This window comes from Malaclemys terrapin, chromosome 1, assembly GCF_027887155.1.
Source record: "Malaclemys terrapin pileata isolate rMalTer1 chromosome 1, rMalTer1.hap1, whole genome shotgun sequence".
Lineage (NCBI taxonomy): Eukaryota > Metazoa > Chordata > Testudines > Emydidae > Malaclemys > Malaclemys terrapin.
Window position 1 is genome coordinate 49,941,064 of NC_071505.1, and position 18,280 is coordinate 49,959,343.

Genomic DNA, 18,280 nt, shown 5'->3' on the forward strand with positions numbered 1-18,280 from the left:
GGACTTAAATTCTATGAATCTATTCCAGGCTCTGTCATGTGACCATGGGCAAGTCATTTCCCTGTCTAGGAACTGAAAATAATGATACTAACCTTTCTTCATAAAGCACTTGAGAGCAACGTATGAAACGCTCTACATGTATAAGCCAACCCCACCCCCAAAGTCTTGTGCACACACATGCACACAAAATAGAACTAACTATTTAATCAATTTGCACTGGACCACAGAGGTATTTAACCATACTTCACATTCACAGACAAGGGATTATTTTTACCATGCACGGGTGCCAAGTGTTGATGCTACTGTTGTCTTTGAATCTATCTTCACAGGGCTTCTGGATGTCGTCCTTTCTGACCATTCTGAAGCTGCCCGTGTAATTCTTAGAATCCTCTCTGAAATCTCGTTGGCTAAGGAACATATAACCATGTACAGGATTTAGCTCACTTTCGTACCTCAGCATTGGTTTCACATTTGTGATATGCTAGTTGCAGTGTTTTCTCAATTTTCTCATATAATTTTGTATGTGTTCCACTGTTGTGCTAAACTGTAACCTTTTTCTGATTACTTTCACAGAACACAATAGTTAAAGCTCCAGTTGTATTTATATGAATGTTTTCTAATCTAATCTAAATGGAAACCCAGTGACACCTATTGGCGATGATAGCACTGGTACAGCAATAGCTATGAAGGCCACTTTGCTTCCTGCTGCTATAGGCAAGGTCCTTCACATTTGCTTCAGAAATGAAATTATAATCTAAACTGGCATGTTGACTCTGAATCTAATTCTTACATGCAGCTTGAGGTCCTGTTCAAAATCTCCCTGTGCAGCATTTTTAGTCTAGTTGTAAGCTGTGAGTAAAATGGGGCCAGATCATAAGTTTAGGATCTGCCTGCAGAAAGGACCATCTGCACATGGATCTCTCCCTCTCCGTGCAGAAAAGGGTCAGCTGCTGCCACAGCAATATTTTCCCCCTTCTCTTGGATTCAACATTTGTACTGTTTCAGGAATCCAGGAGGGCAGGGCTGGGAAGTGAGCAGGAGAAGTGGAACTAGGGTGGTGGATGCACATAAACACACACACCACAAAGCTCAAGCCCAAACATCCATACCACAGTTAAACAGCCCTTTAGCCCAAGCCTCACGAGCCTGACATGGGTCAGCTTCAGGTAACTGTAGTACAGACATACTCTTAAAGGGTGGGGAGTGAGGGATCAACTATGGAGTCCCTTGCAGTGCAGCTCCACTGAGGCAGGGGCAGAGATACAGGAACCCAGAGTTGATTCAGAGGCCCAGAGTTCCTCAAAGATGCCCCTGTGACCTGGAGGATTAGCTCTGATCTTGGAGGTTCATGGTATTTGTGAGCTTTACCCTTGTTTGTTCCACATTGGGGCAAACCCTATCTCTCAATGAAAGAATTCAGGAAAACTCTGGAAAGCAAAGTTCATGGAGTTTTCTGGACCTAAATGGGCATTTCCTTGTAAGCAATGGTGGATTAACATATGAGACAATTTGGGGGCCCCAGGAGCACTGGAACCTGTGTAGAAGGGGGACTGCCACCAGCACCAGAACTGTGGCCCAGCCCCCATTCCTCCTCTTCCCCGCCCCCTGGCCAGACTGGAAGCTGGAGCCAGGCCAAGGAAAGAGCTGCCCAGGGAGCCCAGACCACTGTGGGGAGCCCTAAACCCTCCACCTGCCCTGGAAGGGGAGCGGAGAGCAGCCATCAGCCCCGTCTCTGCCCCCTGGGGTGTGCCACCCATGGCAGGTGGAAGGTCTGAGGCTCCCCACAGCGGCCCAGGCTCTCTGATCACCTTATCAGCTCCCCTGCCACAAAGCGCAGCCCCTGCCGCCACTGCTGCTCCGCACCTGCCACAGAGGCGATGCACTGGGGGGGCATGCAGGGTTATGTGTCCCCCCATATTTCTCAGGACGCCCAGCAGTGACGAGGCAGCGCTCCCCCTGGCAGCAGTATTTTCCCTGTGTCGCTGCAGCCTGGAGAGGGAGGGAGCAGCAGAGCAGCTGGCTGCTGGATGAGCTCTTCCCCTGCCACATGGGGTTGGCTCACCTTCCAGTTGACATAGCTACTGCCGCTCATTAGAGGTGGTTTAATTATGCCAGTGGGAGAGCTCTCTCCCACCAGCATAGAGCGGCCACACAGGAGACCTTACAGCAGCACAGCTGCAGTGGTACAGCTGTGCCATTGTAGGGTCCATAGTGTAGACATAGCCATGGGTCTCTAAATTTAACAGAGTTAAATCTATCATGGGCCAGTCAAATTTTCTAGTGTTTTTTTGTCAAAAGAAACATTTACTAATGAGCCTTTTTTTAAATTTCCCCTGAAAAAACATCATTTGGCCTTGGGCTCTTTGAGCTAAAAAAAAATCATGATCACTCTTTAAGCACAAAAAGAGTTATACCTCTAATTTAGTATAACCAATTTGACGTTTGCAAGGAAATACAGGACTTTCTCACCAGTTCTGCTTAGTACACAGAGCCTTTGCCCTTTCCTGCCAGCACCCCAACTCACCCACAAAGGATTGTTAGGTGGGTTCCAGCAAGAAACAGACTGTGGTCCTGGGTGAAAAAAAGCTGAGAATTACTTTTGTCCCACACTTTCAGCAATGATATCTGCAAAGTATTGCAGCTGTCACCCTTTAAGCTGATCACTCCCAAATCTACCTTTCTCCCCGTGAACTCCACCCATTTTCTCCTCTCTCACCTTCCCATTCCTTCCTCTCCCATCTCCAGTCTATGAAAAAGCTCTTTGGGACAGGGACCAAGAGTTATTCTGGTTTATATTCCATAAAGCACCATGTACATCTACAATACTATATAAATGCTTCATAAAAAATAAGAACAGAGAGTGTTGTAATGGAAGAACTGGGCTGGGGGAGGGGGTAGTGGTTATTTTTTGCCAGTAACAATCTGTATAATCATTACCCTTCAATTTTAAACCAGAATCCTTCAATGCCTTTCCATACGATGTCCTCCTTGCAAAGGCACTGTTGTCAAGATAACTGGTTGGAGTGCTACAGATAAAGGACCCAGCTTTCTGCTCCGGAAGTAAGTCCATTCTCTTCTCTCTGTGAAATGCTGATTTGGGAAGAAAAGACTTTCTAAGAAACATGAAGTTGTATAATTCAACTGGTTTTAGAAGAAAGGTTTTGGGAACTAATATATTTCTTGAAAAAGTGTATGATCTGCTTTATAAAATCTGTAGTGTATTCAGAACAAAGATCTCAATTTAAGTAATCTTAAATGTCTAGTATATTGAAAAAGTTTCATCTTAAAAAGGAGGAGGTTATTCTTTGGAAAATTCACAGGATTGTGAGGCCTCAAAGATTTTCATTATCACACACTGTGCAGAGACCTTCATCGTCTATTGCTCTAACATAGTTCCCACTGCCTACAGTGCGGTCCTGTTCCATTGTTGGGGAAACTGACTTAGAAAGGACTACCCAACTTGCTCTTACACCAGAAGTTGGTAATATCAGGTGCAGGATTTGTAAGGTGGACATATCAAATTCTGGCATTTGATCTGAAGCCTCAACTAGGGAAGCGGTGAAAGAAAAACATATATCAAAAATTATTATTAATAATAAAAAAGACTGCCATGGATGGTTCTTTATGAAACAGATGCTTAAGTAACCCTTTCTTCATCTTTATTCAGTATGAATTAGTTTGCTTATTTGTGGAAGTCCCCGTTAGGGACCATCTGGGGACTGCCAGAATTCTTTGCACTCTAGCTACTGCCCCTCTTCACCCTTCTCCATTCCTGCACATCAACATGGCCCCAGTGCTGGGGACTGAAAGAAAGAGCGGCATAGATGTTGACTCTACTGGCTCTATGCCCACTGGGGAGTAATGGGAGGTTTCTGGTCCCTTTGTGCTCGCTGAGTGACACAAAGGGAGCTGGAGAACCTAGCCCAGTATCTTTAAATCAAAAAATATTTGATGGTTGATTAGTTTAAACTTGATTTTTTTTAACTTGGAAAACATATTTCATTGTAATTAGTCACTATATTGAAGGAATCAGTAGATAAGTAAACACTTTACGCTGAAGTCCACATACGTATCTATAACTATTTGTAAATACTCAGTGGTGAAGTCAGAGCTTAGTGGTATATTGTATTGTCAGTCAATATACCATGGTGCAATGCCAGGTCTCTCACAGTCTAGCAGGTAGAGGCTAACAGCTCTGCAGAGGTAATATGCTGAGCCCTGGGTAAGAAATGCTTCATGTTTCTCTACAGAGAACCCTTTGCTTAAAGGGGATCTGAAAGGGGCTTCCCTCCAGCCCTCCTCAGCTGGAATAAAGGTGGCAGCAATGCAGATCCTTAACAGTGATGAGGTAGAGCTAGGGGGAGAGATCATCAGAGACCTTTGAGGAGAAAATTACAATTTCACGGAATAATTAGCAATAAGTAAATATAATGTTACATTATAAGGAAATATTGTCCATTAAAAATAGTGATTCCTGTTGTAGGGCTTGTGTATACACAAAAGTTGTACCACTTTAACTATACCGGTACAGTTAAAGTGGTACAACCCTCTTATGTGAATGCAGTTATACAAATATAAATGTGCTTATACCAGTATACAGCTTATTCCCATACAGGAAGGGAAATAAGCTACTGCAGTATAAGGCACCATTATAACAGTATAACTGCATCCACACTAGGGACTGCACCAGTATAACTATACAGGTATTGGCAAAAACCCCACATCCCTTACTAACACAGTTTTACTGGTACAAAATCTCTGTGTAGAAATGGTCCATTTCTAACATGACTGATGGCACCATAAATATGTTTTTTTAATCTTGTACTATAGGAGGCAAATAAATATTGCTTTCCCATCATCAGCAGCATATTAGTCTTGAGCAGTGGCCAGTCTAATTAAACTGAGCCATCAACACTTGATGGCTGATACAAGTTCCTTCCATCATGAGGAAATGTCATGTTACATTGCAGATCAAATAAAGAGGATTTGGACCATCTGCTTTGGATGAATGCCAGGCCATAACTGGCGGGAATGTTTTAATTTGAGGGGTTTTGAGGCCAGGGGATGCTGCTGGCTTTATCTTTTATGTCACTGTGCTTTTAATAATGTCAAAGGGCCCCTACAACTAGAGCTGGATAACATTTTTCAAATAGTTTATTTGCTGACAAATACAGTTTCAAGTCACCTGAAACTATTCATGAATTCATATGGAGTTCACTGAATAGTTTTGACCAAACAAAAAAAAACACTGAAATGTTTTGTTAATGTCAAAATGAAATGTTTAGTTTCGACCTGAAAAAATTTGTATCAATTTTCAGTCATTTTGATAAAAAAAAAGAAAAGGAGGACTAACAACATGGCTGGAGAAAGAGGAGTAATATTAAACACAGAAGGCGCAATAGACACGTCATTGCAGCAAATTAGTTAAAAACACTTTCAATGCTCTTACAATCAGATGGTAAATGTGAAGTGAATGAACTTCCATCCATCAAGTTGACTTGCATTATTGTGTGAGGAACATTGAGGGACCACAGGTATCTGTAAGACATTTATCAGAAAAGAAAAAAAGGCACTTAACATTTTTCTTAGGAGTTACTGTCATTATGTGGGTTCAATTCCCTCCCATTCTCCCTACAAGTTGTCCCTAAACCAGACAAATTATGTTATTAATTTTACACAAAGAAGTGCCAACTCAGATATATGGAGTCCCATTAAAAAAAGAATTAAGTGCTACTAAAAGTTGGATTAATATTTACTTTGATTTTTTTATTAATTTAGAAATGAATATTATTTTATTATGTTCTCATTTCAGGCTTTAGCATGTTGTAAACCATTACACAAGTATTCTACATATTTGGCATTCTTTATCATGTTTTATTTATTTGTGTATATGTGCATGCCTCTTAAAGGATAGCTCTAAAACATACATTTTTAGAATAAACTTGCATGTCCAATATCAGACTAACTCTCCAGGAGATAGTCATCTTCAGGTTTTAAGTGTCATGCACATCAATGTTCTAACATTATAGTGAAATAAAGATTGCAATTAAATAAATTGTCACCTATCAGAACTTAGAAAGAGAAAAGACCTATTAGTCAACAAGTCTCTTTCCATGCTAAAGCAGAATTGTCTCTACAGTTCATTCAATAGATTCACAGTTCAGACAGAAAGCAAGATCAAACTACAATATGTGTACCTTACCTAGTTACAAACATTCTTTATGCTTTATTACAGTGGTTTGCAACTCTTTTTTCATCTGTGGACCCCTAAAAATTTTTGAATGGAGGTGCAGACCCATTTGGAAATCTTAAACCTAGTCTGCGGACCCCCAGTGGTCTGCGGACCTCAGGTTGAACAACTATGGTAACAACAACATCATGTGTCTGATGAAGTGGGTATTCACCCACGAAAGCTTATGCTCCAATACTTCTGTTAGTCTATAAGGTGCCACAGGACTCTTTGTCGCTAACAGCATTTTGCGGGCCCCTAACACAGTCTGCGGACCCCAGTGGTCTGTGGACCACAGGTTGAAAACCACTGCTTTACTACCTCAAGCAATTCTTCCTGCTTATGTCAAATGTTGCACTTTCTGTCCTGACTATTCACTTTCATTAATCTCACTGTTTAATTATGGAGCCCCTGGAATGAAAATGTTAATATATGCTCTTTGGTGTGGTCATTTAACTTAACTTTTGTACTAAACTAGATAGAAGATAGTATAAATCATGCTTATTTTTATTTCCCAGATGAAAAACTTGGCTAAATTGGAGTTAAGGTTGACAGACATATCAATAACATAAGGGTTAAAAAAAAATTAAGAATTTTGTAGCAACAAAAAAAAGGACAAAATCAGGAAATTCAGAGTTAAACTTAAAAGAAATCCAACCATTTGAAAGCATGGACATGCACAGTTGAGGTAACCCAAACAATTTTAACTGCCTCCTTTGCAGTGCTGGCCTTCCATTTTGTAGTCTTCATGGCACAAACATGTACAAAGTGTAAACCAATGCAATGTCATCTTGAGTTTGCAGACAGGCTGAAACAACAGCTGTGAGTGGTGTGAACTGCATTAAATTTCTGCCAGAGCACTGCCACAGCCAGTGACTTTGCACACAACATAGCTCCTGCTTGCCACAGAGTATTTGGACCTTGCACTAGAATCTTAATGAAGATGCTATTTGTTTAATTAGGAATTATACATTTTTGTTCGACTGCACATAGCACAACTGCTTCATCTTTAAAAATAAGGCATTCTAATTTTTGAGGTTACTGATTAAAGCAACATCCTTTTTATGGGTAAGATTGTCACAGATGGTATCTATAAACGAATGTAAGTCCAAGGTTTGAACTCAGGCTCAAGCCTAGCCCCCCCCGTTCAATCCCCCTGTCTACAAACAAATTGCACTAACCCAGGGCTGGGATTCAGGGTCCCAGGACCCCACATGGGTGGAGGCAGAAGTGAAAGTAAGCCGGTACAGTCTGGTATGGCGTACCAGACCGGCTTCCCCAGGCAGCAATTTAAAGGGCCTGGGGCACCGTTAAATTGCCGCCAGAGCCCTGCTGCCGGAGCCCCCAGGTAGCAGAGGTGGTTGGGACCCCCAGGGCTCCGGTGGTGATTTAAAGGGCCTGGGGCTCTGCTGCGGTAGCGGCAGCTGGGAGCCCCATGCCCTTTAAATCACCACCGGAGCCCCGTTGCTGCTACCCCAGGTCACCAGCAGCGGGGCTAGGCAGCGATTTAAAGGGCCCAGGGCTCCGGCCGCCGCTACCGCCCCGGGCCCTTTAAATCTCTGCTGGCTCCAGCAGTGGGGCTCTGGTGGCAATTTAAAGGGCCCGGAGCAGTAGCGGCAGCTGGAGCCCCAGGCCCTTTAAATCACCACCGGAGCCCCGCTGCCAGAGCTCTGGGGTAGCGGCAGCCGGGCTCTGGTGGCGATTTAAAGGGCCAGGGGCTCCCAGCCGCCGCTACCACCCCGGGCCCTTTAAATCTCTGCTGGCTCTGGCAGCGGGGCTCGGGTGGTTCTGTCAGCAATTTAAAGGGCCCGGGGCTCCACTGTGGTAGCGGGAGCTGGAAGCCCTGGGCCCTTTAAATCATTGCCAGAGCCCCTGGCTGCTGCTGTTATCCCGGGGCTCTGGCAGCGGGGCTCAGGCGGTGATTTAACGGTGCCGGGGCAGTAGCGGCGGCCGGCGCTCCGGGCCCTTTAAATGGCTCCTGCTCTGGGGCTCCCAGCCACCTCTGCAGCTGGTAGCTCCAGCAGTGATTTAAAGGGCCCAGGACTCCCAGCTGCCACTACCGCAGCCGGAGCCCCGGGCCCTTTAAATCTCGATTTAAAGGGCGCGAGTGCTCTAAGGTCCCGCCTCTTCTGGTTGAGGCCACACCCCTTCCGGCTGAGGCCCCGTCCCCTGCTCAGGACTTCGGCATACCGGTAAGTCCTTTAAGTTACTTTCACCCTGGGTGGAGGGTCCAAGCCTGAGTCAAGCTGGGACTCAGAGTTCAAGTCCTATTGCTCTGCAGTGTAGACGCAGCCCCTCTGGATTCATGCTCTGGGAGTCCGCCAAATGCGTCCCACAATCATACGGACTCACTTTCTATATCCTGTGGACGGTCAAGCGTGGTGGAAAGGACAGTTACCTGTTCCGTAACTGGCGTTCTTCAAGATGTGCTTCTCAGGTGTATTCCACTATAGGTGTGTGTGCTCGCCATGTGCACCGGTGCCGGAAGCTTTTCCCTTAGCAGTATCCATAGTGGGGGAGCACTGCTGCGACCCCTGGAGTGGTGCCGGTATATCGCGCCATAAAGGGGGCTGCGTGCTCCCCCCACCCTCAGTTCCTTCTTGCCAGATAACTCCGACAGAGGGGAAGGAGGGTGGGACGTGGAATACACCTGAGCAACACATCTCGAAGAACGCCAGTTACGGAACAGGTAACTGTCCTTTCTTCTTCGAGTGATTACTCATGTGTATTCCACTATAGGTGACTACAAGCTATCCCTGATGGAGGCGGGTAGGAGTTTTAAGTGTAAAAATTTTTTAGGGGTTATCCGGGTGGAGCACCGCCCTACCAAACCCGGCATCATCCCTTGTCTGGGAGACGATTGCATAGTGCGATGAGAAAGTGTGGACAGATGACCACATAGCAGCCCTACAGATGTCCTGAATAGGGACATGAGCCACATAGGCTGCGGACGAGGCCAGGGCTCTCGTCAAATGAGCCTTCGCTATAGGAGGCGAAGGAACCCCTGCCGGGTCATAACAGGTGCGAATGCACGAAGTGATCCAGCGGGAGATCCGCTGGGTGGAGACTGGTTGCCCCCTCATCTGCTCAGCCTAAGCAATGAAAAGCTGGGGGGACCTTCTAAATGGCCTGGTTCTGTCCAGGTAAAAGGCCAGTGCTCTGCGCACATCTAACATGTGCAGGCTGCGTTCCTTGTTGGAGGAATGGGGCTTAGGACAGAGGATCGTGAGGAAAATATCCTGTACCATATGGAAAGCCAAGACTACCTTCGGCAAAAAGGCAGGGTGAAGGCGGAGCTGAACCTTGTCCTTATGAAAGACCATATACGGCGGTTCAAAGGTCAGGGCCCTGAGCTCGGAGACCCAGCGGGCTGAGGTGATAGCCACTAAGAATGCCACCTTACACGACAGGTGGAAGCACAAACATGTGGCTAACGGCTCAAAAGAGGCCCTGTGAGGCGGGAGAGTACCAGGTTTAGATCCCAGAGAGGGACTGGGGATCTGGCGTAACGGAATGCCCGATCTAACCCTTTCAGAAACTGGGACGTCATGTGATGGGAGAACACTGACAGGCCCTGCACAGGGGGATGGCCACCAGGTGCACCCTGATGGAGGAGGGCGCCAGGCCTTGGGTCCGAAGGGACAGGAGGTAATCGAGGACAAGATGGATAGGGGCGGAAGAGGGAGAGGAACCTCTATCCCTCACCCACATAGAGAACCTATACCACTTAGCCAGGTAGGTTCGCCGCATGGAGGGTTTCCTACTTTCCAGCAGACCCTTCTCACATCCTCAGAACACCTCCCCTCCTCCTCATTCAACCACGAAGCAGCCAAGCTGTCAGATGGAGCACGGCTCGGTTGGGATGGAGGAGGCGACCTTCCTCCTGGGAGAGAAGGTCCGGGTGTAGCCTTCAAAGAGGGGCCGCTAAGAGTTGCAGCAGGGACCCATACCAATGCTGATGGGCCCAATCCGGGGCTATGAGGATCATCCTCGCCCCGTCTGACTTCACCTTCTGTAGGACTCTGTCTATTAAGGGCAGGAAGGCGTACAAGAGGGGCCCCGACCATGGGAGCAGGAACGCATCCGATATGGCCCCTTCGCCCTCTCCCGCTCTGGAGCAGAATCCAGGACACTGTCGATTCTGGGCGGTGGCGAATAGGTCTACCTGGGGAGCACCCCACTGTAGGAAGATCCACCTGGTCACCTCCTTGTGCAGGGACCACTTGTGTTGCTGGGAGAATACCCTGCTCAGGCGGTCCGCGAGCGTGTTGCTCTTGCTGGGCAGGTAAAAGGCCCGAAGGAGTATACTGTGGGCTATACAAAACTCCCACAGGAGCTGGGCTTCCTTGCATAAGGCCCAGGAACGCGTGCCCCCGTTTGTTGATGTAGTACATGGCGTTTGGCCTTCGAGGCCCCAGGCCATGGGGCCGAGTGGGATTGGTGTTGGGACCGACATCTTTGATCCCTCTGCCACTTAGGCAGGGGTTCATATCTGTCCCTAGCTTGCGGAGCAGAGGGTTGAGGCCTGGGTTTGTCCTTAGCAGGCGGGACGTAGAGGCCTAGAGTCTGCAGGGTGGTACGGGAGTCCTTCTGGTCCACGAAAAGGGCCTTGCCATCAAACGGCAGGTCCTGCATTATGGATTGGGATTCTGACGACAGACCCGAAAGCAAGAGCCACGCCGCCCGTCGCATGGAGACAGCGGTCGCCATCAAACGAGCGGCTGTGTCTGCAGCGTCCGAAGCCGCCTGGAAAGCCGCTTTGGCGGCGGTCGCACCCTCTTCAACCAACGCCCTGAACTCCTTCACCTCCTTGTCAGGAATGAGGGGCTCAAATTTGGGGAGGGATCCCCACAGGTTAAACTCGTAGCGACTCAGAAGCGCCTGATGGTTGGCCACTCTGAGCTGGAAACTCGTTGACGAATAAACCTTTTTACCAAAGGCATCAAGTCTACGAGCATCCTTGTCCTTTGGAGTGTGCTGGCCATTCTGTTCACGGTGGTGGACCAATTCAACCACTAGGGAGTTTGGAGCTGGGTGGGTATAAAGGTACTCGAGACCCCTCACAGGGACGAAGTACTTCCTCTCGGCCTTCTTGGAAATAGGCCCAAGAGAGGCTGGGGTCTGCCAAAGGCAGTGGTGATGTTGGTAACTCCCTGATGGAAAGGGAGCGCCACACGCCCCCGGTACCGAGGAAGCGAGGACATTGAAAAGGGTGTCAGAGGGCTCCTCCATCTCCTCAGCCCGGAGCTCGAGGTTGGCTGCCACTCTCCGAAGCAGCTCTTGGTGGGCTTTAAAGTCCTCCTGGGAAGAAGGAGGCAGTACCGCAACCGAATCGCCCTGCGCCAAAGGGCGCCTTCAGCGGCTAACGGCACCGTGGGCTCCCGTCCAGGTTCGGTGCCGGAGTCGGTGCCGGGGGTTCGGCACCCACAAGTTGATCTAGGTGCCGTGAAGGTGACGCGGGTCGGCACTGAGAAGCTCCAGCCACGGAGCGAGGGCCTGGCTGCGCAGGTGCCTGAGACCATGGTGCCCACTGGCACCACTGTCCCTGCCAGGGCACAGCCTGGAGCAGAGGCGCATCGGGCGCCAGCAGGGCAGGCTGGTCCTGCAGTGCGGTGTGGCCCTGGGAGAGACAGCTGCACGCTGACGCCAAGGTGCGGGAGGAGCGCACGGTGCCGTAAGAGCGGCTGGAGCAGTCCCAATCATGACGACTCCTTCCCCGAGACTTCGACTTAGAGGAGGTCGAGACATATATGTCCGAGGAGCTGTCCCTGGAGTCATTGCGGCACCTGTGGCCACGGTGCCTCGGTGCCGGGGACTCTCGGGACGCGCCACAAGCGGCGGGCGCCCGAGTAGGAGCGTCGGTGCCGACGGCGTCGCGACCTGTCCCTCTCGGATTCGCTGGAAGAGGAACGGCGCTGTCTCTTGCCTCCTCCTTGACGGCGCTCAAGGCCGGAGGAGTGGGATCCACTCTTGGAAGAGTCCAGACACGGAGTCGACGTGCGACGCGGGGCTCTAATAGGCACCTCGACCCAGGAAGGTGCCTCTGTGACGTTATTGACATAAACTGGGACCATATAGATCATTGTTGCAACCAAGGTCCTGTAGTGGCACCCAAATCTTGTATAAAGGGGGTCAAATGGGGTGTCTAAGACAAGGTTATGGTTTACTGGTTATGATTATGCTGTCTATATGTGTATATCGGTTTTATAGTTGAAATTATGAATATTGGCTCTATACTGTCTGTATGGCAAACTTATGCTATGCTTCTGGGTGACATCCCAGACAAGCTGAGATTAGCTCTGCCTAGCCTGCTTGCTGGCCCATTAAGGACCATCAGCTATACAATGGACCCATTGAGAGAAGGCAAATATGCTTTCAGACTCAGCAAAGTATGCAGGGACTGGCCTGTGTGACTCCAGGCTCCATTTTGCTGTAATTTTCCACAGTAAGAACAAAGAGGTGTTCTTACACCTGGAAAAGACTATATAAGGCTGATGCCTCATCTCCATTTTGTCTTCAATCCTGCTTCTTACCTCTGGAGGGACTTTGCTACAAACTGAAGCTCTGAACAAAGGACTCAGGACCCATCCCAGCTGGGGATGTACTCCAGAGACTTGATTTGAACCTGCAGTTTATTCCATCATTGCTACAAGACTGAACCAAGAACTTTGCCATTACTGTATGTAATTGATTCCATTTAACCAATTCTAACTCTCATCTCTATCTTTTTCCTTTTATGAATAAACCTTTAGATTTTAGATTCTAAAGGATTGGCAACAGCATGATTTGTGAGTAAGATCTGATTTGTATATTGACCTGGGTCTGGGGCTTGGTCCTTTGGGATCAGGAGAACCTTTTTTCTTTTATTTGGGTATTGATTTTCATAACCATTCATCCCCATAACGAGTGGTACTGGTGGTGGTACTGGGAAACTAGAGTGTCTAAGGAAATTGCTTGTGAGACTTGCGGTTAGCCAGTGGGGTGAGACCGAGATCCTCTTAGTCTGGCTGGTTTGGTTTGCCTTAGAGGTGGAAAAACCCCAGCCTTGGGCTGTAACTGCCCTGTTTGAGCAATTTGTCCTGAGTTGGCACTCTCAGTTGGGTTCTTCCAGAACCGCATTGTCACAGCCTCGGCCTCCGACACCGCCGGGGAGTGCTGATGGGCGCCCAAAGGCGGCTTTCCACAGGACCGGGGACCCGACTGCAGTGGCGCTCCCGGCACCAGAAGTGTCAGTATATCGTGTGCGGCCTGAGCTGCCTCCGGCATCGAAGGCAGGTGTACCTCCGGTGAGGCTCACGCGGACGGGACTGGACTACTCCGCTCAGCATGAGTCGGAGGTCTCTGTCCCGGTGGGGATCGTGGGCTGCCCAACTCGGGTCTGGCCTCACCCCTGTTTTTCTCCCGGCGCCTCTGAGACTTCCCTGACGGTGCCGTGATGTCGATGGTCCTTCGCTGAGCACTGAGGATGCAGTCCCGGGTGCCAATTCAGAACGGCAAACCGGAGGCGCCTCACCATGTGCCGATGACGCGGAGCCCGGCGCGGTGTCAGCTCGACAGAAATAAATGTTGTTTTTTAGACCCATGTTAATTCTGCAGATTATTCATTCCCTTATTTAGCTTTATTGTAACTGTTCACAAAATTACTAGATGGAGCAGTACCCATAGCAACCAGACATCATAAATTAGATAGCAATCAGAATCAGGACTATCAGCCATAAGCAACAATTTCAGGCTGGCACTGTGGAAAAAAACAATGGTTACGAACTATTTGTGCCTCAGCCTTGTCATATTCAGAAGCCGAATTCATGTATATTGAATTTGCCGTCTGTACATACAAAGAATTGTTGAATATGTTATTGCAATGGTCCGACCTGCAAACAATTGCTAGCAGTAATAAGCAACAACAACTGAGATCCAGAGCTTTCCCTGGAGATTAAACATTGACTGGGAGGAGTTTCTGGCCAAAGTCTTTCTGACCCTGTTGCTGATTAACAGCCATCTTGCTTAAAAAAAAAAAGGTGATCTTTCTAACTGGTGGAGTGGCTATGATACTCAGGGGTGCAAGCCATACAAGAAAGAGGATGTGTCACTCTTGCTTTGCTGCTGTAGTTCCCAACCTGGGCCCCTCAGAAACAGCAAAACTGCATGCAGGTCACACCCTGAGTGTCTGTGTATAGCTGTAGCCTGCAATCCAGTCACACTTTGATTTTCACCAACCTAGGTTACCATTTGCAGGGTAACCCCAACATGCTCTCAGTCCCAAATTCCCCCCCCCCTCCAAAAAAAAAGTGTGTTCTGCACTGTCCAGCCCTCTCCTGGATATTTTGGGTCTGTTGCCCCTGTAAGGGGGTCAATATACAATAGTTTGCTACTTTAAATAGTTACCCAATTCATAACACTGGATTAGTTTTGATCTAAGAATAAAACAAATTTAACTAGAAAAAGACAGATTTTAAGGGAGTACAATTAAAAGGCATTAAAGTCAGAAATGGTTACAAGAGAAATAAAGATAAAACACTTTCTACTGCTAAAACTTAAACTAGACTTGGTTCAAGGTGATATCCCCTATCATATGTTCCCAGTAACATTGCTAGCCAAATGTTCAGCCAAGGATCTGCTTGCAACTGAACACTAAAGATTTCTTCTGATTAGTAAATCTGTTACTTTGTAGCGCCACTTTAGTGGCATGTCAGGGCCATTCTGTGATCAAAGATTCACAACATTTCTCCACTACTTGTCTCTCCAGCATCCAGATCCCACAGTTTGCATCAGATAGAACAACTGTAGCTTCTCACCCTGCCAGCTAGCCTGCCTCAAAACCAGTGCTCATCTTCCCTGCACCTCTCCGACATCACCTGAGAGCACCTCTCTTCTCCTTCCTCATGCCCCCATCTCCCCACATGTGGCACTTATGTTCCATCAGCCTCTGCCCCAGGGATCTTTGCTTCTTCTTCAACTCTGCTCCTCTTTTCCTCAAGCCCTACATCATTTTTATTCCTAGTTCTCAAATTATCCTCTGCTGAAATCTCCCCTCTGCCCACCTCCTTGTTTGTGCTGTTTCTAACCCATTAAAACAACTTTTTTTATGGAAGTTCAGAAATGGAAGGGCTAAGCTGTGGAAACCTTAAATAAATAGTTGGTTAACACTTTCAAAGGTGCTTAAAGTATAAGTCCTATTCTCTAAAGCGACTTTTAATAAGTTTTAGGCTCTTAAGAGTCTAAGTCACTTTTGAAAATTTTACCCATTATCTCATACTTTTCCTCCCATATTGCCTGTCACATTTTTAGCAAAAGAGATCAGAAAAACACTACTGCCAGATCCATTTTACAGTTTATTCAGATGGTCAGATGTTTTTTTATCAGGAACTTCCAGATTGCTGGACTGAGCAAAGTAGCGGGAGTTTTCCCTTAAATAATATCTGTTTTGTCTTGAAGCATAAAATGAATAGCCAGTTTTTAAAAACAGTCTCTGACAGAAACAAGAAGAAAACAACAATTGTATTTATCTTTATCAAATATGCTGTTGCCACTTCAAGGTTTAAACAGAAAGACTTCCCACTTTTTGAATCCTTGCAAGTGTAACAGCCTTGCTGCTTATCTTGGTAACAGTCCTGCTCCCTCACTAGGTGCACTATTCATTGCTCCATTCTAGAACCTGTTTGTTGTCTTGTAATGTAATGCACAGCTACCTTCAGTATTAACTATAGAACCATGCCATTTATATAATTCACTGACCTTTCACTTTATAGGGCTTGGTTTCAAGTCACTAGTCAAACCGCTTTTAGAAGCATGTGCTTGGACTGCAGTATATGAATTCTCTTACAAGCCATCTGCACCAGACAACTAGACACACAATAGTCTTTCCTGGAACAGTTCTCAGCGCTTGAATGGCTGGAAGTTATCAGGTCTGACTTGTGAGCACTGCAGAACTGAAGAGGCTCACAGCCTTTTTTCACCACTCACTAGATTTGTATGTCTCTGTATGGTGCCCTTTCTAGAATTACTTAGGCCTTGGCTACACTGGCACTGTACAGTGCTGCAACTTGCTGCGCGCAGGGGTGTGAAAATGTCCCCTCCCCCAGCCTCCAGCACAGCGAGTGCAGCGCTGTAAAGCACCAGTGTAATCAGCGCCTGCAGCGCTGCACACTCGCTCGCAGCGCTGCAAGCTACTGCCCTCGGAGAGGTGGAGTACTTACAGCGCTGCGAGAGCTCTCACGGCGCTGGCGGCGCGACTACACTCGCGCTTCACAGCATTGCCGCGGCAGCGCTGTGAATTGCCAAGGGTAGCCAAGGCCTTAGACTCAGGGAGCAGTGACCTTGAAAAAGAAGCAGACTATTGACAAAGTCATAACTTACATAGCTTGGTTTCTGTCTCCTGTTTTATTTGTGTGTGTGAATTTGCAGTCATGTTGCATGTATGTAATGGGGCATGCTGTTCAAGAAACAAAGTTTTCAAAAAGAGCATGTTGCTCTTCAATCTCAGTCTTAGCAGACAACTATTTATAAAGCTCATCAAACCAAATGACAGGTGATAATTTAGGCTCAAAACAAAAACCTCTAGAACTAAGCAACAATAATTCTCCTTGAAGGTGGTCTATTCAGGTTTAAGGAGAGTTTTAAATTTGATTCCAGTTTGTGGCTTTTATTTCCACATCCCTAGAAGCAAACAGGATGATTTGAGAATGTAATATTCCCTTTCAAAAAGCTTTGAAATGAAAATAGATTGATATACAGCTAAAATCAGCTTCAGAGCTGAAATGAATCTTTTTTGGAGGGAGGGGAGAGTTTGAGGGGGTTATTGCATATCAGGTGAGCAACAATTAACAGATTCCACTCCCACCCTAACTTGGTAGTATAACAGCAGAGATCTGCGTTTCTGTCTCTAGGAATGAGGACTTCTATTTAAATTTCCCACTGCCACGCACACTCAAGCCAACTTTAAAAACATCACATTTTACGAACACTTAAGTAGGCTGTCATTTTTTCCCTGTACAGCGTTACTGACCATAAAAGGAAGAGCCATGATATATCACTGCAAACTGAAGACATCAACTAGCTCACTCTACCTAATTTCTTACAGGAGAAATCTCCAAAAAATGCCCCAGAAGGAGCTTATTCTGTTTCGGAGGTGGAGTTTGCCCCCTGACAGAATGAGCTGGGGTTTTGGCCACCAAAATCTTCAGATCCTTTGGGATTTGACAGAGGTCTGTTGTATTAATTTAGATGGATTAAAGGCTCAAAGGTGTTAATGTAACCCAGTCACTGTACAACATTAAACAGTTTTAAATGAAGTTCATAGTTTGGCATACAAAGACTTCAGCCTACTTATTACCAGAGCAAACACACTAAAATCCACGCCAAAGGTTAGAAATTTATTGATTGAAACACACAAAAAGAAAAGAATCAAAACAAGGCAAAGAGCACTGAAACTAACTGATTACGCAAAATAAATTTACTCAAACCCTGTCTAAGTCTCTATTCTGAGACAGTGAATATTGGCTAAAATCTCTTATTCAATGAAACAGTCCTTCATAGCAGGGAAGAAAGGGGCAGGGACAACTCTATGTTTTTTGCTGCCCCAAGCACGGCAGTCAGGCAGCCTTTGGTGGCATGCTGCAGGCGGTCCACTGGTCACGTGGATTTGGCGGCATTTCTGCTGGTGATCTGTCAGTCCCGCGCCTTCGCCATACCCACCGCCAAATTGCTGCCGAAGCCGCGGGACCGGTGGACCTCCCGCAGGCATGCCACCGAAGACTACCTGTCTGCCGCCCTCACAACGACCGGCAGGCCGTTCCCCACAGCTTGCCACCCCAGGCACGCACTTGCTGCGCTGGTGCCTGGAGCCGCCCCTGGAAAGGGGTTAGTTCTGTTTCTCAGTTCTGAGTTGGAAATGATGGTCACTTTGTTGCTTTAGGCAAAACAGATAGACAGAAAGGAGAGAAGAGATAAGATAATAAAGATGGGGAAAATATGGCTTTTGTTGATGTTCTCAGAATACAGGGCAGCTGGTCAGTCATGGACAGATGGGGCTTCTGATGACACAGCTACTAG

General features: G+C 47.1%; 1 protein-coding gene across 4 annotated transcripts in view; it reads right to left on the bottom strand.

The window, feature by feature from the left end:
- The window catches only part of LOC128834877 (uncharacterized), a 145,981-nt gene that overhangs the window by 68,206 nt on the left and 59,495 nt on the right, over positions 1-18,280 (bottom strand). For 2 of the 4 annotated variants that reach the window (XM_054024045.1, XM_054024037.1), the window contains exons 8-10: positions 5,450-5,538; positions 2,938-3,090; positions 275-407 (exon numbers count right to left, since the gene is read on the bottom strand). In XM_054024045.1, the coding sequence (XP_053880020.1) occupies positions 275-407; positions 2,938-3,090; positions 5,450-5,538 (375 nt within the window). The remainder of the gene's footprint in view (positions 1-274; positions 408-2,937; positions 3,091-5,449; positions 5,539-18,280) is intronic. The other 2 variants (XM_054024060.1, XM_054024052.1) reach the window with 1 other exon arrangement.